This window comes from Ochotona curzoniae, unplaced genomic scaffold (assembly GCF_017591425.1).
Source record: "Ochotona curzoniae isolate NIBS_2020 unplaced genomic scaffold, NIBS_Ocur_1.0 contig_1071, whole genome shotgun sequence".
In the NCBI taxonomy this organism is placed as follows: domain Eukaryota; kingdom Metazoa; phylum Chordata; class Mammalia; order Lagomorpha; family Ochotonidae; genus Ochotona; species Ochotona curzoniae.
In genome coordinates, this window is record NW_024464939.1 from 7,720,909 (window position 1) to 7,746,007 (window position 25,099).

The window sequence follows — 25,099 nt, forward strand, 5'->3', positions numbered from 1 at the left end:
CAGAGGAAGAGAGGGCTGTTCCATCTGCTGGTTCACTCCTTAAATGGCTGCAATGAGGTTGGGCAAGCCTGGAGCCAGGAGCCAGGAGCTTCTTCGTGGTCTCCCACATGTGTACAGTAGTCCAAGCACTTGGGCTGTCTTCCACTGCTTTCCCAGATGCAACAGTAGGGGGCTTGATCCGTGGTGCAGCAGCCAAGTTTCCCACTGATGCCTATCTAGATGCTGGCATCACAGATGGTGGCCTAACCCACTAGGCTGGCTCCAACTGATTGCATTTTTTTTTATGATTTTTTATGAAGATTCATTTTATTTCTTCGAAAGACAGAATGATGGAGAGGAAAAAAATAGAGAAAGTGACTGTATTTTTATATGAGACTAAAGTGATATTTTTCCACTAGCTGAGAGAATAACTGCCCATACAGGATCGGTCCCTGCTCTGCTGCCGAAACACAGCACCCTTTCACCCGGTAAGCCCAGAGGCAAGCCTGCCTGCACCAGTGCCGGCTAATCTGTTCATTTCAAGCCACGTTAATGCTACACATTGGGAAGGGTTACATCCTGTCAGTTACTAGTCAGCTGACATGACCCAGTGAACACAGTAAGTAGTATAATTTATTATAATGTAAATAGTCTCACGTCCTCAGAAATTCCTTCCAAAACTGCATGGACTAATGGAAACCACTGCACCCTACTCCCTGTCACTCATATTACTCATTCACAAAAGATACCATGCAATGAGAGCCAGCTAGGTAGTCACAGCAGAAATTCATCTTAAAGGTAAATATTCTAATTTTATGAATAATAACCTGCTTAGAAAAGTATACACAATTATTTGGAGACTGAATTTGTGCTTCTCACCTACCACCACCAGGAGGTGTGACTGTTGGTATCTAAAGAAAAATCTTGAAAACATTCAGAGGTTTGCCGTGTAGGCTATGCTTTCAAGCAGGCTAAAATACACATATTTGATGAATTTCAATACATGCCAAACTCTATTCACTGCTTGAAAATACATAAATGCAAAGCTGAGGCAGATGATCTAAATTAGTTCACATCCAGGGACGCAGTTCTCTTCACTGAAGCTGAGAGTAAAGTGGCACTCAGTAATTAGAATTCTAGAACTGTTGGTGAGAACTTGGGGGGTTTGATTTCCTTGGCTTTGTTCTGGTTCCTTCCACAGTCTGTCTCACGGGATCCCCGGGGACAGCATCTAACGGAAGGAGGCTCTCACTTTGCGGCCCTTCAGTGGCTGGGGCGGACGGTGGTTGCTCAACAAAAACGCTGCTGTTTCACCCTCGGCTGTACACAGGAGACCGCGGAATTTGGCCAGCTGATGAGGAAAGACAAGAGTTGGTTTCAGCAAAGAAAGTCACACCAATGTTAATGAATTACCCTGTGTAAAAAATGAAGAAACATGTGACCTTTCATCTACCAGGAACTGAAACGAAAGCAACGAAAATGTCTGTTACAGGTCACCCATAGCAAAACCATGCATTTGCTCAACTCTCATCACTACAGAAATATCAGTGAGCCTAAAAATCAAGTACTCAGCTTTTTCTATTCCAACGTCTAAGAAGGAGAAACAACACCTAGAATATGATTTCAAGAGTACATGTGTAGAAATTCAAGAATGTTTTTCTACCCATAAACACGCATATACACATTTTGTTACAAAGCTTAATTCAGTCAAATCTTAGCTTGAAATAATCTCTGAAATGTCTATCAATACAGATTCATATTACTACTTTAATTGCTGCAAAGTTTTCTACTATATTTTATAAAGTTCTAATAATTTATTAGTAGTTTAATATTATTTGTTAAGTCTGATTATTGGTTTACAGAAGTAAAATGAGGATTAAAAGTACCTAAATAATGCTGTCTTCTCAAAAACATTCACCAAAAACATCACGCTAGTTAATACAACTGGTTTTCTGGTGTTTGTTTTTGTGAAGATACATGGTTATCAAGATTGAGAAATTTCATTTAAATGTTAGTGATCATCTAATCTCAGAGTTCATCAGATTCAGAGGCAGACACATCCTTCAGGTTCCATCATCACCACTGACCCGAGGCCTAAAGCATTTCTTGTCCAGTACCAACCACAAGGGGGTGCAGAGAAAACAAAGACCCCTCATAATAAGAAGAAAACAGTAATGCAACCATGGTTTTTGGAGATAGGATCACCTATCACACACAAGTAACCACGTTTCCACTAACATCAGGAGCATAGCTACGGGACGGAAGAGAAAAACATATCCAAATTCCTCTCTCTTGTGTTTCATTAGACCAAATCATCATGGCCAAAACCAGATGAGATACTAAGGAACTGTCGGGTATGGTTAATTAGCAAAGACCAAGAAAAATTCCACCTGTGGTACCCAGGGGTGACCCCAGTGCTCTGTGGAGGCCATGCCAGGTCACTGCACAGTGGCACAGATCAGTGTGCCTTGCGTGCAAACTTCTCCCTCTACAGAAAGTAGCTTTATATTCTTTCCATACTGTTCCTGCCACTCAACTCCTCTCTGACCCTGACTCCCTGCCTGGGCAGCATTCCAGCCACGTCGATCTAGAACTGGATTTAACTTTATATCCTTCTCTAGCTAGCCTGGCATGTTAGCAAGAGTTTCCAAACCTGCCCTAATGTTTCATCAAACCCCTTCTCTTGAGGACTCATGATCTCTCCATCACTTGGGCAAGCTAAGTGGACCCCACCTTCCCCGCCAGCTCTCTGCGTGTATTTGCTTTGCTTAGCTCTGGTGTTTTCTAACACTGCACCGACTGAATTTCGCACCCCCAGCTGGTCTCCTCCAACTCCACCCTCCAAGGTGACCCCAGCCTGCACTCACACTGAAAACCTGGCGTCTCTGTAAAGGAGGCTGACTGAGCATCTACAACGTTCCTGGCAGGACTGTCTCAGTTCAACCTTGAGGCTAAGGTGAGCAGGACCTGTTCTGCTGGTTTCCTTGGCTCTAACTACTGAATTTCTTTGTGGAGTAACCCCAGCAAGCTGAAACATTCTTTCTCAAGAGAACTGTAAATAACTTTGGCTCATGCTCATACTCAAGCATTTTTAATAGCATTCTACTGCTGGGCAAAATTGAGTAATAGTGAGAATAAGTTCTCTCTTGTAGAACATGGTGGGCCAGGCACTGTGCTAAAAGCTTGACTTTACATTAGGGCATTATTATTATTGATTATATTGTACTGTTATCTACTTTACCTGCTACCTATTTGAGGTTGTCAAATAAGCCATGCACTAACAACTGCACTATTCTGCAGGGTTTTTTTTTTTCCACTTTCCTCTTAGTCTCTTTTTGTTTTTATCAACTTTTTAAAAAGATTTGTTTATTTAAAGGCAGAGATAGAGAGAAGGAAAGAAAGAGGCCTTACACCCCTTGGTTCATTCCCCTAATGGTTGCAAAAGTCTGAAACCAGGAGCCTGGCACTTCTTCTGGATCTCCCACGTGTGTGCAGGGAACCAAGGACTTAGGACATCCTTTACTGCTTACCCAGGCCATTACCAGAGAGCTGGATCAGAAGTGGAGTAGCCAGGACTCAATCCACAAGCAGAGGCTTAGTCTGCTATCTTACATAGCCAGCCCCCACTTACCTTTTATTGCAGAAATTTTCAAACATATGCAGTAGTAAAAAAGTGAAATAAAACACAGGAGCCTGTCACCTAGCTTCAGTCACTATCAATCACCACCAATTTTCACCCATCATGCCCACTGATATATTTTCCACCTCCAAGCCTGCCAAACTAGATCATTTTGGAGCAAATACCTAATGCAAAATCATTTTAGAGTACAAATTTCAAACTTATCCCTAAAGTTCATGACATTTGAGGTGGGAGTTACGGCACAGCAGGTAAAGCCGTCCCTAGGGATACCCACAACCTGTACTGGAGTGTTTGGCATCGAGTTCTGCTTTTACTTCCCATCCAGCTTCCTGCTAATATGCCTCAGAGGCAGAACTGATAGCCAAAGTACTTCAGCTCCTGCTGCCCACGTGTGAGACCTGGATGCAAATCCTGATTTCTGGCTTTGTCCCAGCCCAGTCTGGCTGTTGCTACCATCTGGAGTGTGAACCGGTGGATGAAAGATCTCTTTCTCCCCCCGCCAACCTCTCTCTCTCCCTCTCTCTCTCCCTTCTTTCCCTCTCCCTATTCCTCTCTCTGCACCCCTCCATGTTTCTCTCTCTTTCTTTGTTCTTCAAATAAATAAATAATCATTCAGAAAAATAACACATAAGGGCCCATATGTTGGCTCAACTGACTGTTCCTCCACCAAATCAACAGGGAGAAGTCAACCCTATATGAAAATGGGCAAGAGGTTTTAATCTTACTTCAAAGAAAGGAAATACAGACAATGAGCACATATAAAAATGTTAGTCATTAGGAATGAAGCAAATTAAAACCACATGTAACCACCAGAACAACTTACAGACAAAAAACTAATATCAAACACTGGCCTAACTATGGAGCAACTAGAAATCTCATAGATTGCTAGTGGAAATGCAAGATGACACAGGCTTTAGAAAGCAGTATGATGGGGTAAGCATTGTGCTTTGCAGTGGGTTAGTGTCTGCTTAGGATATGCACATCCTATATCAGGGTGCAGGTTCAAGTCCCAGCTCTATCCCTTAAAATCTAACTTCCTGCTCACGAAGGCAGTCAAAGACGGTCCAGGTCTGTGGGTCCCTGCCATGTATGTAGGAAACCCAGATGAAGCATTAAGCCTTGTCCAACTCAGCCATTGTAGGTCTCTGAGAGTGAACCAGCAGGAGGAACATGTCTGTTTTTCTGCTTTCACATACACAAATATATCTAGAAAGAAAGACTGGATGGACGAAAGGAAGAGAGTATGGCAGTACCTTATAAAATTAAATATGTAAGATCTAGTAATTGCAGTCCAAGGTACTGACCTAAGGCATATGGAACTGTCCACACAAAAGAGTGGATGGGAATTACTCCTAACATTCAAACATGTACCACTACTAATTCAAAAACTGGAAGCAACGCAGATGTCCACCGATGGCTGAACAGATTGTTTTCTGTGATCTATCCACTTACAAAACCAAGAATGGGTGAAATCTAAAAATATGAATCTGAGTTAAAGAATTCAGACATAAAAATCTATTTACTATCCGAATGATGTAGGCAAAATTCTAGGAAAGTCAATACTCCAGTGATAACATGTCAGGGAATGCTTCAGGCTGTACATGGGAAGGGAGGGGGGAGTTGGTTCTTCACAGCTATAAAAAGAGAGAGCTACACAAAATGAGATTTAATATTATCTTTTAAATGTAATTTTTTGGCACCAAACAAGCTTTCTTTATTTGATTTTTGCATAAATTATTTTGGAAGAGTCCATAGCTGTGTGCGAATGCTTATATAATGTATCTATGTGAGAAACGTACACACATTAACATACCAATATGAATTTAAACATATATGTATCATCAGTTAAGATTCATTAAGTATACATAGTTCTCATTTAAGAGAAATAGTTCAATCATCCTTCACAAATTGCTTGGCTGTTTTACTAAAGTCCTAAGGTAACGAATACTTCCAGGTGTTGCTAATCTTCGTCTAGTGGGAAATATCTGCAAAGTTGTCTTTTTAAATATAACATGCACACATTTCATTTTTCACAATATAGACTTAGGAGGGGCTCCTCCCTTCCCTCTTTCTCTCCTCCTCTCTTATCTCACCCCTCCTTTATTTTTTCCCCAAATTATTACAATGGCATATCCATTTACTTCACAGTCACAAGCTTAGCATTCCAATATACAAAGACATTGCAACATAGCAAGTAGAAGGGGAAAAAAAGAAAAAAAGGAAAATCCTACTATTACTCAGGCATGTCGACACGAGCTGTAAACAGCAGTTAAATGCCAGGATGCTAATCTGACTTATAAAAAATTACATTTTCAATGCTATATGTAAAAGACATATTCATTTTACTTTATGTAAGAGAACTAAGCAACTGAACAACATTTTTTTAAAGATTTGTTTATTTCTATCAAAAAAGCAGAGTGCCACAGAGGGAGAAACAGAGACAGAGAAAAACAGAGATCTTCCATCCTCTGGTTCATTCCCAAAATGCCTACAACAACCACAGTTAGGCCAAACCAAAGCAAAAGGCCAGGCACTCCGCCTGGGTCTCCCACCGGGATGGCAGGAACCCAGCATGTGGACCACCATCTGCTGCCTTATGGGTACAGTGCAGGAAGCTGAACTGGAGGCCCGGGAATCAAACCAGACACTCTGATAGGAGATGTAAAACACCCAATGGTGGCTTGGGGCACAATGCCGATTCCACTGCTGAATAATTTTATGAACTCACACCTTAGAAAAGTCTTAGATTCACATAATTATTACAAAATGACTAGAAATATTTCCCATGTAGTCTATACTTAACTTTCTCCTATAACTGACTTTCCCCCATAGCTTTCCCCTATAAATGACTCTTACATTAGTATAGTGTATTTTCTGTAATTCATGAATCAGTATTCATATACTATCATTAACTAAATCTTTACACATTTGCTTTGTTTTAAACTAGTGTCTTTTTTTGCTCCAGACATAAACACAGGAAATGACTTAATAGTCATTTCTCCTGAGTCATTTCTTACCTATGAAATTTCTCAGACTGCTTTTGATGAGTTGAAACATTTTGTAGTGTGTCCTGCAGTTGAGTTTCACCTGATATTTTTCACACTGTTAGTCTGTGACTGGATTTTAATGTCTTTTAGGCCCAGCTCTGCTACAATAAATTATGTCACCTGTAATGACACCAGCATCCCTGTGACTGGCAGTTGGTGTCCTGGTGCTCAACCCAATCCAGCTGACTACTGGGACACATGGGAAAGCATCAGCAAACGGCCCAAGTACTTGGGCCCTACTACTCACATGAAAGTTTCAGATGGAGTTCCAGGCTCCACGCTTTGTCCTGACCCAATGTCAGCAGCTGTGACCATTTGGGGAACAAACCAGTAGATATAATGTCTTTCTCTCTACTCTCTCTCCCTTCTCTCTCTCCCTTCTCTCTCTCTCTCTCTGTCTCTCCTTCCCTCTCTGTTTCTCTCTCCTTCCCCCCATTCCATGTTTCTCCATCAGCAATTCTGTCTTTCAAATAAATAAAATATTTAATAAAGAAAAATGTCATTTGTTTCACTTACATTCTTAAAGTTACCATACATATTATGATCATTTGAATCATTGCCCAATAACTTCCTAAAAGATAGCTATTATTTTATATTCTGTAGTAGAAAAGCTACATTAATAATAATAATAATTCAATGAACCTCAAATAAGATACATCAGAGAATCCACCGTGAGGCAGTTAATAATTTCTAAGCTTGCAGGAATCATTTTTAGTAAGGTTGACATTATTCTGTTTAAGGAACTAAATGTTTATTTCAATATATTTTCCTCTAAAGCACTAAATGATTGTCAAACAAAGATAAATTATTTTCTAAGTGGCTTTAAAAAATAAATGGTATATTTGAAATATAACATAAAACGCAATTCCTCATTACTAACTACTTTGACATTCTGATTTATGAACTCTTAGTATTTACACATTAAAAACATTCAAATTTAACAACAGAATGCAAAATTAAATAGCTTATCATTTGACGTGGAGAAAAATAAATACCCTTACTACAACTAAAGGATTAGTGGCAGGTCATTTGTCTCCAAACTAGGATGGAAAAAATCAACAGTAAAGCTCTGAATCTCTATCCAGACCTTTATAAAATGTTTTCATAAATATGTACCAGGTTATTATTTGTATTCAATCTAAAGACAAGGTCAGTGAGGAAAAATTCAACAAAAAATGAATGTGTTTAACAGCCCAGGGAAAATGCTGCCTAGATGATTTTGGTAAAGGTGAACCAACTTTTGTCTGAAGAAGAGGAAAAATAAACTGCTAGAGAAGTGGGCAAGCTGGGAACAAGAATATTTTTTAGCTACAGAAATTACTGATCATGGTATGCTACTGAAACAATAGACAAGAAAAACAAACCAACAAAACCCACTAAGACACACAACACCCCAGAATACACAGCATCCACCTGTGACACAGGACAGTTGCAAGCTGAGTCTCTGCATGTTAAAGACATCCCAAGTAAGCAGACCACAGAGCCCGTTATGGGGCTGAACAAGAATTAGGCAGGAAAAATGGAAGAACAAATGACTTCAACAAAGAGTGATGATGGCAAGGCCCTTGGGCAGCCCTACAAAACTCTTGTTAATATCAACCCAAAATCAACTTGGTGTTTTAACTGCAGTGAGAACTCGTACTATGTGCTTTATCCGCTTAAAATTTGAAGTGCACAATCTACATTTTTCAGTTTAGCAGGCAAAGAGGGGTCTTAGGGCAATGCACCTATGGATGACAGTGATCACAGTAGGAGAAGCAGGTCCAGGGCTTGAGGTCAGAAAGGTCACAGAAGGTCACATAAGAAAAGGACAACCCACACCCTAAGGCAGGGAAAACGTGGCCTTCTTAGGCAGAAAGAAAGGGCAAGGTTGAAATAAGAGTTGCCTCTGAATGAGTCAGGGTCTCCCTAGAGGAGGTAACGTACCTGTTGGGAGCTCACAGTTATAGGCTGTTTTAAAACGATCCATGTGACGCTCTCAAGAAGGGGTGGAACCGTGAGAGAACCAGGGTACGTCCAGTAGTCCCAGCATGGTGGAAGCAGAGATAATGGGTCAAAATTTGTGAATCGCATTTGTTTTCCCTGCGAGAACAATGAATTTCCATAAGTTAAAATGGAAGTTGTACACAAAGACTTCAAGAAATATTCATCCAAGGAAACAATATGCAATTATTGAATATCTTCCTTTCCTGTATTTTAAAAACATTTGCTTTAATTTGAAAAAAACTTTAGAAAAAGAAGCATATCGTGTAAATTCATTTAAATAAACTTGTCTAAATACAGTCTAATACAGTCTAAAAGGATCATTGCATAAAACCAAAATACAACTAATTATGCATAATAGATCTGTAAATGTTATCTTAGATAGCTATAAATTCCTTAATAATTTTGAAAAAATAAGTAGGAAATGGTTACTTCTGCTTTTTTGATCAAGTACAATGAAACCTTTTTTTCAAGGCAGACAAGTTCATGATAAAGCTTTAAAGAAGATAAAAGAATTCAAGAGAGAACAAAAAATGTATTTCCAGTAACTCATTCTACCTTTTCTTTAATGGAATCCAAAATGTCAGTAATCTTCTGTAGTTGAGAATTACATTCACCAATCTAAAATCACAAAATTGCAAAAGAACAATCAATAGCAGATCAAATCAGAAGCATTTTGTTCAGCTACTATTTTTAATTTTGTAAAACCATAACGCAGCATAGGATATATAGTGATTGCTGTAGAACAAAGTTTCCCTTTTTCTGTACAGCCTTATCAAGCCAGAAGAGTCTAAAAAACAGATGATATTACAGGGTTCCTGTATTAAAGTTCTGTTTGTTTCTAAAACTAGGAGCAATAGCTTCATATTTTAAGCTTTATGAAGGTTTGAAAGACAGACTACCTGGAGAGAAATATTGCTTAGGCAATTAACACAATATCTGATTTATTAAGCATTCAAACTCAACCATTCCCACTCTAACCAGTGGTCCACATGGGCATACATCCTTCTCATAAAAAAAAAAGTAAATTTAAAAATAAAAAGAATCAAGATGGCAGAATAGGGTAGGGACACATTTAAATAAAGTGAATCATTAGCCAGGGTGAAGCAGAAGAGGGCACATTCCAGGAAATAGGAGAGCACAGGCCAACAGCAGAGGGGCACCTGGAGACTGACGGACACAAAAAAGCAGTGGAGACAATGGTGCGGTGTTGCAATGACCAGATACCGCAGTGGTACTGAGCAATGGGCGATCTGAGCTCCACAGGGGGCTGGAGCTCCACCAGTGGACAGGTGGGAAGGGGAGTTCACCCGGAGGTCAGGAGGTGAGCCCAGGCAAAGAACTGCCCATACTGCTGATTTGTTTGATTTGACCAGAAGCAGACAGAGATCAGCAGATCCCAAACAGGTGGTGAGGAACAGGGTAGATTTCACAGCCCAGACCTTCACCGCAGCCTCATTGGGCACCACTTTGTATAGGGTAGCAAAGGCTGTGGGACAAGACTACAAATGCACTAAGATGGGAGAGAACTCATTTGTGGCTAAGTGCATTGCACCCATGTATTATCCTACAGGTTCCACCTAAAATAGATCTGGGTGATCCCAAGACCTAATAGCCAGAAGATCCAGAACTCCACCAGTGGCACATCAGGTGCTATTTTGTACAGTGTCAAACGCTGTGAGGCTGGAGGGACAACAGTGAGCTGTACATGTGCTGAGCTGAGAGCAAACTCACTTCCAGCTCAATGCATTGCACTTGTCCCACAGGAAAATGAATAATAACCTCGGCATCCTACAGGTCAAAATAGGTCCAGCTGGCCCTCAGACCTAATGGCCAGCAGGTTCCAGCAAGACCAACACCAGCAACAATCTAGTTATTTAGGATAACTGGTGTCTCCCTAATCCTGGGAATTGCTTGAACTAAAAATGGGAGAAAGTTTGTACAGCAATGGTGCAGCCACAGCATGTGATCACAGGAGGTGGAGAATGGGAAGACAGGAGCTGGGGCTATGGAGACCACCACAGAAGTCTAAAACAAGAGCCCAAACCTGAAACTTACTGGAGAGAGCAGCACAAGTGACTACAAACAAGGAACAGGGTACCAAATGCAGGAGTAAAATCAAACTATGTACCATGAGTGACACAGCTAGGATACGTGCCCTAAGGAGAAGGATCTGCTAGCCAGAAGTACAATGACCAAGAGCAAAAGAAAGAGGAACAATGAATATTACTGAAGACTCCCCTGAAAAGGAGCAAAAGACTTTGCCGATCTCAGAGTAAACTGAGGAATACATTGAGAAAACGGAGGATACAGAATCCAGAAAACTTCTTATCAACAATGAGAAGCACATACAGGAGTTCGAGGAATTCAAGGACTATGTCACACAGGAAATAGCAACACTGAAACAAAATCAAGGCAAATTTTTGGAAATGAAGGACAGTATAGCAAATTAAAAATTCAGTTGAAAGTCTCAGTAATAGAATGAAGGAAGCAGAAGAAAACTTCTCAAAATTGGAAGATATTTCTTGTCACAATAGGGAAACAATCAAAAAGCAGAGCTGGGTCAAGTTAAACAAAGTATTCAAAAATTAAGAGACATTATTAAAATGCCAAATTTAAGAGTTACAGGAATTCCAGAATGCACAGAAAGGAAGCTGGGTTTAAAAATGTACTCAGTAGGGCCCGGCGCGATGGTGCAGTGGTTAAGGTCCTCGCCTTGCACACCCAGGATCCCATACGGGTGCCGGTTCTAATCCCAGCAGTCCTGCTTCCCATCCAGCTCCCTGCCTGTGGCCTGGGCCCAAAGCTTTGGGACCCTGCACCTGCACGGGAGACCCGGAAGAGGCTCCTGGCTTTGGATCGGCATAGCATCGGCCGTTGTGGCTCACTTGGGGAGTGAATCATTGGACGGAAGATCTTCTCTGCCTTCCTCTCTGTATATCTGCCTTTGCAATTAAAAAATAAAATAAATCTTTTTTAAAAAGTGTACCCAGTGAAATAATAAAGGAAAACTTCCCTAATTTGGAGAAAGAATTGTGAAACAACATCCAGGAGGGGCACAGAACTCCAACAGGGTTGACCAAAAGTGATCTTCACCACAATACATAATAATCAAGTTCTCTTCAATCAAACTTAAGGAAAAGTTCCTCAAATACGCATGCGAAAAAAAATTGATTGCCATTTAGAAGAATGGCAATCAGACTCACAGCTGACCTCTCAGAAGAGAATGGAGTGACATATTCCAGATCCTAAAAGGAAAAAAATTGTCGGCCCAGAATAATGTACCCAGAAAAGTTCTCCTTTGTCTTTGAAAATGAAATAAAATTCTTCCACAGTAAAAAAAGGGGGGGAGGGGAGAGCTCAATGAATATGCCTCTTCCAGACCTGCCCTACAAAGGATACTTAAAGATGTTATCTATCAGAGAAGAGGAATAGCACCCACCAATACCAAAGGCAAATGTGAAGAACATCCAAGGAAATAAAAACAGATTAAATCAAATGATGAACAACCCATTGCTAAAATAACAGGACCAAATTACTATCCATTCATATTAACGCTGAATGAAATGGCTTAAACGCATCAATCAAACACTGTAGATAAGTAGAGTGAATTAAAAATAAAACCCATCTATCTGTTGCCTACATGACACAGATCTCACCAATAAAGATCAGCAGAAACTATATCTCATGGATTTTGCTGTTTTTTGTTTCTTCAAAATGTTTTTTTTTTCATATTAAATTCTTCACTGACTCATAGGTCATACAGTAGTGTTATTTTCTTCAAGAAAGTCTTTGATTTTCCTTTTCATTTCTTCAATGACACATTAGTCATTCAGTATCATGATATTGAGCTGCATGGCATTGTAAATTTCTATTTTTCTTCCTGTTGTTGACTTTGTATTGTGGCTTTTCATTTAAGGGGATGCACAGTAACTGTGTAATGGAGATTATCAAATTCAGATGTGAGGATACAATGCAGTATGCATCTCTACTTCCAGATCAAAGATGGACTTCCAATGAAACTGTCAACTATATCTTGAGAATAGGATGCAGGACTCTCTGCTATTGTCCATGTCCACAATGATGGACAAATGACTGTTTATGAAGAACCACACTACTATATAACATAGGGGAAATCAGTGGTGGGGAAGGGAGTTTGAGGAGGCGGTAAGTAAAATCCCAGTGCCTATGGAAATGTATAATAAAATAACAATAATAATAATAAAAGGACAAATTAAAAAGTATTCAGACTGCAGACACAAAATTACTTTGGTGGCATCAAAATATGAGATGAAGACATCAAGTGCAACCTAAATCAATTTCAGATCCCAAATTAAAGTGATGCATCTATCATTAGGACCAATCTCTCCCCAGCCCCCATACCTCTTTTGGTCATTAGGAGTGTCCTGATTTGAAACTACCAGGTTTCACCTCCTTCTGGATTACAATATGATTTTGTTCTGTTTTTTGCCTCACTGGTTTTTGCTGCTGCATCCAAATCAGCAAACTGCTGCTGTCCATAGGACTCCTGCCTCCACCCGCTGCTCCCCCAGTTACAACCCCAAGAGTTACATCACACACAGAGTATGCAGTGTGGCAAATGTGCACGCCCTGCAAGAATGCCATCACAGCAGGAGTTGAGAGGCCCAGCCCATCCCAGGTGGTGGTGAAAACAATAGCTGTCTGTCCACATGGGAATATTAGACAAAGAGATAGGCAACACCAGTGTTTTTAAAGTGGGTTGTGACAACATGCCACTGTGGACAAACAAGTGCTTCAAGAAACCAGAGCTTGAACTTTAATCTGTCTTGTGTGTCTAAATATTATGTAATCAGTAGGAGCCTAGAAGAAACTTTCTTCTCAGGACATCAGCTGTTACAGTTCCTATTATTCTTACTACTGAAGCTGCTGCTGCTGCTACAAATCCCACAAATAATGGACAAACAGAAGAACCATCAAGTAATCCTGCTAAACCAGGACTTTGAATTATTTATTAAATATTAAAATCAAAGGGGAGGGCCCGGTGCAGTGGCGCAAGCGGTTAAATCCTCGCCTTGCACGCCCGGGATCCCATATGGGCACCAGTTCTATCCCGGCAGCCCCGTGTCCCTTCCAGCTCCCTGCCTGTGGCCTGGGAAAGCAGTCGAGGACAGCCCAAAGCTTTGGGACTCTGCACCTGCACGGGAGACCCAGAAGAGGCTCCTGGCTTTGGATTGGCATAGCATCGACCATTGCGCTCACTTGGGGAGTGAATCATCAGATGGAAGATCTTCCTCTCTGTCTCTCCTCTCTGTATCTCCGCCTTTCCAATAAAAAAATAATTAAAAAAAAATAAACCTAAAAAATCAAAGGGGAAATGCTAAGCCTAGGACTTGTTTACTATTTTAAAAGTATTACTATTTTAAGATACTATTAGAAAGTAGGCACTTGGTGTGGTAGTTAAAACATCAACTGATCCACTCACATTCTGCATCTAAGAGGTTAGGTTTTAGTTCTGGTTCCAGTTCTGATTCCAGTCTCCTTTTGATGTGTTTATCTTGGGATGCAGCAGGTGATGGCTTAGGTACTGGGATTCCTGTCACCCCAAAATTCAGTTCCTGCCTCCTTAATTTCTACCTGGTCCGGCCCAAGCAGTTGAAGACATTGGGAAATGGACAACTAGATGAGAGCTAGATCCAGAGTGGGTTGCTGTTCTCTCTCTCTTCCCTCCCCTATCCCTTAAATAACCTTAAACGGGGGCATAATGTTCACTCTATGACTCAAACTCTTCATCCCACATGGCTCACAATTTCAAAATAAATCAATGGAGTCTCACCTTTAGAAACACTCCCAAGACAGCGAGTCCATCCGGCTCATGAGCTGCTTCCACGAAGCTGGGATATTTGTCGGAATTCCAGTGGACTACGTGGAGCTGAAAGAGAAGGAAACACATTATTAAAGACCTTTTTAAAACATCCTGAAAAACCTAAGTGCAAATATAGCATTCATTTGGATGTTCTGATGCTGTATATTCATCTGTGCAATGTGCTCTTCACAAGAACCACAGAATCGTCCTCTATACTTTTTCTAGAAACCAAAAATCAAGCATCGAAGAATTACAACCACTTAACAGGTCTGTGTATCACCATTCAGAACACCCCAAGCACTCTGCTCATCTGTTTAGCCCCAACAAACTCTAACCACTGTTCCTGAGTGACTGCAGTGGGGCAGCCTCAAATCATATCACAGCTGGCAGTGGAGTCCACCAGGTGAAGCCAGGCTCATTGCTGAGTGCCGAATCTCCCACACAGTAGGTGTTCAGGGACCAATGCCTTTTAGCACTAAAAACAATACAGTTGTTCCTGGAAGTGCCAAATTTGACCACACCATAGCTTAAGATCTTTTATAATAGGAAAATATGGCTGACTATATTAAGTAATAATCATACTCTTCATTAAGATTTTTAATTGGCAAATCATAGTTCTATGCATTTGTGTAACACAAAGTATTGCTTTGATATAGATTTGGCATATATAATGATTAAATCGAAATGATTAAAATGTCTCTCACCTAACTTTTATAAATTTATTATATTTGTAAATACCTTTCTGAATATGTTCACATCTTTTACTGAGAACAGTATGAATAGAAAAAAAATGCTAAAAAAAATGCTTTTAGGGCTAGGAACCATATATGATTGAGAAAGGAAGTGAGAGCAAGTTAGCACTACTGAGGAGGGGAGAAAACAGGTGACAGAGAAGGAAGCAACTCCAGAAAACAGACTTCACCACCTTACAACTCTACTTACACAACTGTTCTTAGGCAAAACACAACTGTCCTAAATATTCTGGGTTTGTCAAACATAGCAGAAAAAGGATAAATCAGAAGATCACTTTTGTAGAGTCCTAAGTTCTTAGAAGAAAGACAAATTCAACAGCCAAAGGGCAATGTGACCACCCAAAAGATCTGTCCAAATCATAAGTCACAAAAACTGGCCATGGTGTCCACACATTTGATAGGAAATATTAATTCTGCTGTAGATTGACAAGATCTGGCTCCCTAACTCATGCAGAGTTAAATTCCAGTGTCACGGATTGCTGGTACTTATTGGGTCCTGGCTTGATCCAATTATGGGAATCTGAATTTGGAGCCTTTAGAAATCTTTTGGGGCAAAGCATTATGGTGCATCAGGTTAAGCCACCACTTGGGATGCGCACATCCCACATCAGGCTAGCAGTCTGGGTCCAAGCTACTGCACTCCAATCCAGTTCCCTGCCTATACTCCTGCTAGGCAGCAGACAATGCCTCAAGTACGTGTTCCCATCATCCTCTCACAGACATGCAGAAAGTGCCTGGCCAGGCTGCTAGCTTCCGCTTGTCCCAGACCCCGCTATTAAGGTGCCTGAAGAGTGAAACAGTGAGCAAAAGATACCACTCTGTGTGTGTGTGTGTGTGTGTGTGTGTGTGTCTCCCCATTCTCTGTGTCACTTTGCCTTACAAATAAATAAATAAACTTTAAAAAAAGAAAGTGGGTTAGACTGGAAAGTTAATCTGGGGCTCCTTTGATCCCATCTTGGTGTCTTTACACGGAACCATGACACAGACATGAACTATGTTGCTCCTGGTTCACCATGTGATTCTCCCTCCACATTGCTCCACTGTGGTAGAGTGGGTGAAGCTGTCACCTGCTGCTCCAGCATCCCATATGGATGACAGCAGATGGAAGATCTCTCCATTTCTCTTCTCTCCTTCTATCCTCCCAATAGAGAAAGAGAGAGAGAGAGAGAAAGAAAGAAAGAAAGAAAGAAAGAAAGAAAGAAAGAAAGAAAGAAAGAAAGAAAGAAAGAAAAGAAAGAAAGAAAACAAAGACAAGACAAGATAAGACAAGACAGACCAGACCTTTCTGGGCCTGGCACAGCAGCCTATTGGCTAAAGTCCTTGCCTTGAACATGCCAGGATCCCTTATGGACACCCATTCTAATCCCAGCTGCACTGCTTCCCATTCAGCTCCCTGCTTGAGGCCTGGGAAAGCAGAGGAGGACAGCACAAAGCGTTGGGACCCTGCACCCACATGTGAAAAACCTGGAACAAGCTCCTGGCTCAACTTCAGCCATTGCGGCCGCTTGGGGAGTGAATCAGGGGATTGAAGATCTTTCTCTCTGTCTCTCCTCCTCTCTGTATATCTGATTTTCCAATAAAAATAAATAAATCTTTAAAACAAAAAAAGAGAAAAAAAACCTTTCCCTTCATAAATAGCTTCTCCCAGATATTTTATTAATAATAGTGACAGTCTAACAAATACCATCTTCATACTGGACACTGGCTGAGAACAGGCCTGGCTGGGGAGCTAAGGCAAAACCCTAGCTGGGAGGAGGTATCCACTAAGGAGCACATGGGCTAGAATGGGGCTGCATTCTGATTGGGTTACAGTTGTAGTCTTCCTTGGCACAAGTGTGGACTGGGACTAGATGCACCAAGCCGGGTCAGACTGCAACACCTTCTGGTGTTCTGGAGGACAAGGGTAGATGTGGGACGGACTAGGCTAGGTCTCAACCCCAATGAGCCATGTATGAGCTGTATGTGGGTATGGACTTGCCGTGGCTGGGCTGAAACATCCAACAGCAAGAACCAGAATGGGTTGAAGGTCAGTTAAGAAAAGCCCTGCTCCTGCTAGGATAGGAGGTGAATTGAGTAGTGCTGGCCCATGGACCCACTGGTATGCACAAAACCTGGCACCAGGAGGGGTTCTGATAGGGGTTCTGATGGAGGAGCCTAAGTAACTCCTCTGACAGGATACAGACCCTACAAATAAGCGCAAGAAACATGGAAGAAAACAGCCCAGAAGAGGTCATGGAAAGCGTCCCACTGGCATACATTTGGCATGGGGAGGGGGCAGACCAGGCTGAATCAGTTCACGTCATCCTCTGGCAAATCCGAACACCGGAACAGAGTGTGGGTCGAGCCAGGTTGAGTCGTGACGAAAGCAGTACACAACACAGAATGCCAAGGTGAGGTTGCCTGTGCCAGATGTGACCGCAGCACCCAATCAGCACACGTGAGAATCAGGAAGGGAGGGGCAGAGCGGGCAGGGCAATAAGGGGTGGTTCCCTTGCTGGACAGATACTCCCACTGGAGAGCGTGAGCCGGGATGGGGACAGACCACACTAGACAGGGTTACAGCACCTATGTGCCTCATGTATACTAGATCAGGGAAAAGCCCGAAGGGCAGATTATTGCTACGGGTGCAAACATAATTACAGTGGGTGAGGGTTGTAGGGGCTTAGCCACAACAGAAGCTGGCACTGGGGGGCTGATACTGTAAAGTCTAACCACAAAACCACATGGAGAGTGCACAGTCTGGGAGTGAGAGAGACCTGGGAAGGAAATAGTGGGCTCCTCCCTCCTGGGTTACCACTCCCATGGGAAGGAAAAAAAACTAGGACAGGGACTGGGGTGGCTGGACGGAGAGGCACTCAGCAGCATCCATGAGGGCTGGACACTTGATGGAACTAAGCTTCAATGCCCTTTGACACATATGAGAGTCAAATGGGATATGGGCAGACTGCTACACATACTGGCAGACCAGGGTACGAGGCGGGCCTGGTGGTGGTTAATGGGGGTCGCTCTGACTGGGCTGCAGCTCCCACTGGTTTGTGTGAGGACTGAGTGTGTGCTGGGCGGAACCGGGCTGGACCGCAACACCCATTGGTTCCAGTGGAAGTCAGGGCTGTAAACAAAGCCAGCCCAGCAATGGCAACCACCAGCTGGACAGAACAGGACAATCCACCACTTCAGCTATATGTTGGCAGAGAAATGCTGGACAGATGCACACTCTATGATGGACTGTGTCAATCAGTGGACTCTTCGGCAACCTCATCATGCCTGGAGTGGCAAGAATGGCAGCAATTCATAACTGGTGAACTATCAAGGTCACTTGAGCAAGGATCTCAGATCATGCCCCACATCGGGGTCCTGGGATGGGTGGGAGACTGGGTGGGGCTTCTCCCTCAATATTCCCTTTATCTTAGATAAATGAATAAAATCTAAAAAAAAAATACCATCTTCTAATAAACCCTTTTGGCACATAAGGCACAGTTACACGGATCTTCATGCCCGAACTATCTTTGTTGCTGTCATGATGGATTTTACTATCTTTAGAAATGTTTTCTTATTTCATATTTTAAGTATAGCTCTATGTCTCCTAAGCAATCAATATGCGGGCATTCCTGCTTGGATTAGAATTATTATGAAGTCAACAATAAAGCACCCACAGGGCCCGGCGCGGTGGCGCAAGTGGTTAAAGGTCCTCGCCTAGCACGCCCGGGATCCCATATGGGCGCCGGTTCTAATCCCAGCAGCCCCGCTTCCCTTCCAGCTCCCTGCCTGTGGCCTGGGAAAGCAGTCGAGGACAGCCCAAAGCTTTGGGACCCTGCACCCGCGTGGGAGACCCGGAAGAGGCTCCTGGCTTCGGATCGGCATAGTATCGGTCCGTTGCGCTCACTTGGGGAGTGAATCATCGGATGGAAGATCTTCCTCTCTGTCTCTCCTCTCTGTATATCCGCCTTTCCAATGAAAAAATAATAAAAATAAATCTTAAAAAAAAAAAAAAGCACCCACAAACACTCAGGGTAAACTGTGAGATATTCCGACAGAAAACACAAAAGGTGATTCCTATCATACCATGTTCCAAATTGGTGTGAGATAGCTGGGGGAGGAAGGAAACCTGAATACATTTAGATGATGAAATAAAATTCACCTGCTCCCAGCAGACAAATGATATGCCACTGTCAGGGAGGAGCTGAATGTTAAAAGTTGTTTTAGGCTCTGTGCCAACACAGCAATTCACTATTAAAAAATGACACTGATGAGGTAGAAAGATGCATAGTGACTTCTTCAGAAAATGAATCTGCAACTAATGAGAGATATATATCTCCTATAGATAATCATTTTTTTTTTTTTGCTGGTTAAACAGCAACAACGATTTGAAATATGATGGGAAACTAGATCAAGAAAATCACCCTTTTTTTGGTTTGTTTTTATGAGTTCTCTCTCTTATATTCTTTGCTTGACTGGCAGCAATATTCTCATGGAACTGATACTATTTCACCTTTATTAACATTTGTATACAAAATTCAAAGAAATAAATAACAAACTCACATTTCCTAACATTTACAGTAGAAGTGATTTGTATGGCAGATTTTTGCAGCCAACGCAAAAGAGGGGAAAGGCGGTAGGCGTTGTGGAGTAACGTGTACAGCCACTGCCTGCCATGACAGCTTCCACTGGGCCACTGGTCTGATTCCTGGCTGTCCTACTTCTGATCCGGTTCCCTGCTAGTGAGCCTGCAAAAGCAGTAGCAGATGGCTCAGGTATTCAGGTGTCTGCACCCATGTGGGAGACCCAGAAGAAATTCCTGGCTTCGGCCTGGCCGTTGTGGACTTTTAGGGAATAAAGCAGCAAATGGAAGCTCTTTTGTATACCTCTTCCCCTCTCCCTCTGTAATGCTTATTTTCAAATAAATGAGGATAAATCTTTTTTAACAAATAGAAATAAAGGGCCCAGCATGGTAGCCTGGTGGCTAAAGTCCTCACCTTACATGTGTCAATATTCCATATGGGTACCAGTTCTAATTCCAGAGGTCCTGCTTCCTATCCAGCTCCCTGCTTGTACCTTGGGAAAGCAATCAAGGGCAGCCCAAGGCTTTGGGACCAAGCACCTGCGTGGGAGACCCAGAAGAATCTCTGGGCTCCTAGCTTCGAACCAACTCAGCTCTGGCCATTGCAGTGACTTAAGGAGTGAATCAGAAGATGGAAGATCTTCCTCTCTGTCTCTCTTCCTCTCTGTGTATCTGACTTTCCAATAAAAATAAATAAATCTTTGGAAAAAATGTAAAGAAAATAGAAGTAAGATTTTCCCTATTGAATAACAATTTCTAAATAAATTATTCAACTTTTGTGGTTTTAAATGATATATTAGTGATTCTTCCAAATGCTATACCAAAATTCTACCATGAAAGTTGAAATCAAAATTTCACAATTAACTACATAGTTAATATACTTATGATGTTTTTTATAAAAGCTGTCTTCGATAATGTTCCAAATATTACATGGACTGTTAGTCTAGTTTTTCTAGATGCATAACTCCTAAGACAAAATTTTTCATGATTTAAATTACTTTATTCTCTCTTTATATGTATCTCTGTGAGTGTGTGTGTAGAGGTATGTGACAAATAGATACATACACATGGCAAATTGTTAGGTCAATTGCAGCTTTAGATGGTTTTTCTTCATTTCTTTCTTATTTTCATTTTATAAGAGGGCATAGCTTGATAGCATTAATGAGCATGGGCAGAAAAGTGTCTAGAAAAACTAATTAACACCTTGGAATCCTTCCTAAGGCTGAGTACAAAGGATTCTTTGGTAGTTGGAACCAAATGTCACCATTTTCAGCACCAATCTCTCCTTTAAACCCAAGACTGTATCCAAGGACCTATTTGAACACGAGCCTAGATGACCTAATAAGCATTTGAAGCCAAACATACTCGAAACAGAACATTGTTTGCTCCCCACCTTGCGCTTCTCCTCCAGCATGCCCACAGCAATAAACGGCACAACCCCTCCAGCTCACTCAAGTCAAAATCTCAGGATGTTCCTAGCTTTCTTTTTCCTTCCTCCATTCCAAAATCCTTTTCTTCTTTATAAGCCATTGACATTATCTGCTAAACATATGAGGTATCTGCCCAGCTCACTTCATTTCCATCTTCCCCTGTAGTTCCATTATCATCATTACATGTTTATACTCCTTCTATTACTGCATATTTTCTCTTTTGTTCCACTATTTGTCTAGAAAAAGCCTCTTCTTCATACAGTAGTCAGTTATAGTTTATAAAACATAAAACCTGATGCACTCCTGCTGAAAACTTCCATTGTCTTCCTAGCTCTCCATTCAAAATTAATCTCAGACTTCACTCGGTGCCCCAAAAAACTACCAATGCAGCATGGTCTCTGCTTGCCTCTCTGGGACAGAACTCAAAACTTTCCCATTAATTCCAATCTCACAAAGACAACACCATTCCTTTCTTGGGCATGCCAATCTCCTTCCTGCCTTAGAGCATTTTTTCTTACATCCTGGGAAACTCTAGCAACTTTCATAGTGCCTGGTTGTCATTAAATTTCAATTCACCTATCTCTTGAATGATCTTTTACTAACACCTCACTCACCCTGCAAAAGTATTTCAACAAAGAGCTCAACACATAGCATTACTTATATATTGTCTATGTCCAGCACTATGCCAGCCTGAGTTGCCTATCTCAAATCACTAACTTCTTTCCCTCATTCTTAATCCCAATTTTATTCTTCAAGCTCTAATCGCACAGATCATTCTGATCTTCAACTATGTGATGCCCTTTCCTGCCCTCAATCCTCAATTTTGGTTTTATACAAAACTGCATAAATTTCTCCCCTTTGCCTGACTACACTTTTTATACTTCAGATTTGAGATTAAAAGTCTCTTCCACAGAAAGACAATCTCCAACCCAGAGCCTTGGTTGGGTTACATAGTTCCAAAGACTTGGGCCACCCTAACATTTCTGTGCACTTCCATTAGCACAGCATGAGCAAGCTGTGCCAAGATTTGGGACACAGCTGGTTCTCAGTGAATTCTTACAGAGTGAATGAATGAACATACAAATCAGTGAAGCAAGAAACAGTCTTACATACCTATGCAGAAACACTGCCAAATTCCAGTTCAGTTTTTATTTGCAGTTTTACATGCAAAGGCAGCCCTGGATCTGCAAGTCAGGACTTTGAGCCTCATATAAATTTCAATACATGAGGTTCCTTTTCAGGAAACAACTTGCAAACTGGTAGTGACTGAGTTGGCAAAATTGATATTTTGGATGACAGTCTCATGGGGCAACCAGTACAATTGAAAGGAAGAATAAAATTGGAAACGAGTTCTGTTTACTGGATTTCTCTAAAAGCAGGTCTATACAGGATCTAAATCCATAGCTGAGCAACTAAGAGAAAACAAAACAAAACAACAAAAAAACCATATTTACCTGGAAGCATTGCTGTGTCTTGCCTAGACAACTTACAGCCAAATTACTTTGACTTGAATAGAACTGGCTAAGTCATACAAAAACTCACTTTTATCTTGTGATGACGTTGGGTATTAACAATATTTAATCGTATTAAAACTTGAAACATATTACAGTTTGTTCTGTAGCCACAGGATTAGGGAAAGCACAGCATTATTAGTGAAAAAGTAATCCCAATGAAAAACAAGGAATGAATGCTGCATGCGTTATGCTTTTGCCAATGACTTGAAAACTAACAAAGATCCATTTTATATCTGCAAAAGTAGAAAAAATGAAGAATTTAGCAGAGTTTAAGACTTTGTATTTTTTTCTTAAGTGGAATTTTGCCTTTTATTATTATCAACTTAATATGGGCTTTATATACTAGTGTATACTTGTACATGACCAAATATGTACACTGCCAGACCTAAAGTACAAATACTAAGATTTTTCGAAAGATTTGTGTAAGAATGGGATTAGAAGATAAACGTATTTTGGCACAAAAATTTAAATTCATGCATATTGTTTTCATAATACATATTTTCCATTAAACTTCTGAAGACTCTCATGTATCTTCCTCTCCCTTCTCATCTTTCTTTTTTTTTATTTATTTTATTATTTTTTTATTGGAAAGGCGGATATACAGAGAGGAGAGACAAAGAGGAAGATCTTCTGTCCACTGATTCACTCCCCAAGTGAGCGCAACGGGCCGATACTATGCCGATCCGAAGCCAGGAGCCTCTTCCGGGTCTCCCACGCGGGTGCAGGGTCCCAAAGCTTTGGGCCATCCTCGACTGCTTTCCCAGGCCACAGGCAGGGAGCTGGAAGGGAAGCAGGGCTGCTGGGATAGATCCAGCGCCCATATGGGATCCCTGGCGTGCAAGGCGAGGACCTTAACCACTTGCGCCACTGCGCTGGGCCCCCTCATCTGTCTTTCAGCAGACACAACAGATATGATAGAAAGACTTGGTCATCTGATTTGAGATAGAACCAAATTTAGACCTATCTCAATGTTTCTAGCTGGGTAAGTTATCTAATCTCTTTAGTCTCCTATTTATTGATTTCTTTTTTTGTTTGTTTGCTTCTTGTTGTTGTTTCACTTGGAAAGGCAGGTTTTCAGAGAGAAGGAGAGACAGGATGACCTTCCATCTGCTTGTTCACTCTCCAAATGGCTGCAATGGCCTGAGCCGTCTGAAGCCAGAGGCCAGGAGCCAGGAGCTTTTTCCAGGTCTCCCCCATGGATACAGGAGCCGTCCTCTACTGCTCTCCCAGGCCATAAACTGGAACCTTGATGGGAAGTGGAGCAGTTGGGACACAAACCAGCACCCATATGGGATTCCAGCACATGCAAGACAAAGATTTAGCCACTGAGCCATTGCACTGGGCTCCTAATTTACTGATTTCTTGAATGGGAACACACAACCTAAACTCCAACGTTAGCTTATGGCTCAGAAGGGTCCCATTTGAAGCTTCTCACATTGAATGAATAAAGCACTGGTAGACACTGAATTACTCCGATAGTTCAGGATCTGTTTGGGCTCCAGAGCTGTTTCCCATCCCCCTAAGATCCCACTCTGTAGAATGAGTCTGATGACTTACCTCCGCTGCATATCTCACTCCATCCACCACGTGCTCAGAGCCATGGTCATCAGCAGAACCCCAGTGCAGGTGAAACTGCCGTAACCTGTAGTTTCCACGGAGAGGACCCCCACGCAGAACTAGACAGGAACACATTTTAAATTATTAGCAAGAGTTTACATTAGCACATTTACATGTGCTGCCATAACATACATCACCCCGGATATCCTCTAAGAAGGTTTTTTTTACCTACGTGTTCTTTAGTTTGCTAGCAGGAATAGAACTTTTTTTTTTTTAGATTTATTTATTTATTGGAAAGTCAGATATACAGAGAGGAGAGACAGAGAGAAAGATCTTCCGCCCACTGATTCACTCCCCAGGTGAGCGCCAGGAACTTCCTCCAGCTTTCACATGTGGGTGCAGAGTCCCAAGGCTTTGGGCCGTAAGCGACTGCTTTCCCAGGCCACAAGCAGGGAGCTGGAAGGGAAATGGAGCTGCCGGGATTAGAACCAGTGCCCATATGGCATCCTGGCGCATTCAAGGCGAGGACTTTAGCCATTAGGCCACGCCACCGGGCCCCAGGAATAGAACTTTTAAGTGAGTATAGGACAACAGTAGACAAGACATTTTAGAAAGTTATAAAGCTCACAATGCAAACTTTTGTGAGACACTGGAAAACCACAGATCTATGTTAGTTTCTGAGGGTGATTGACTTATAAAGAAAAGACGTTTATTTTGCTTGCAATCCTGGAGATACAAAAGCATGGCCCTGGAATCTGCTCAGCTTCTGCTGAGGGGCTCTTGCTGAGATACAA

At 41.7% G+C, this 25,099-nt stretch overlaps 1 protein-coding gene across 1 annotated transcript in view; it reads right to left on the minus strand.

Moving 5' to 3' along the window:
- Positions 1-689: 689 nt before the first annotated feature.
- CA13 (carbonic anhydrase 13) overlaps positions 690-25,099 on the minus strand; it is a 33,994-nt gene continuing 9,584 nt past the window's right edge. Inside the window, exons 3-7 of the mRNA XM_040995372.1 lie at positions 24,306-24,424; positions 14,465-14,560; positions 9,208-9,270; positions 8,593-8,748; positions 690-1,330 (exon numbers count right to left, since the gene is read on the minus strand). Coding sequence (XP_040851306.1) covers positions 1,211-1,330; positions 8,593-8,748; positions 9,208-9,270; positions 14,465-14,560; positions 24,306-24,424 — 554 coding nt within the window. The 3' untranslated portion in view covers positions 690-1,210. The remainder of the gene's footprint in view (positions 1,331-8,592; positions 8,749-9,207; positions 9,271-14,464; positions 14,561-24,305; positions 24,425-25,099) is intronic.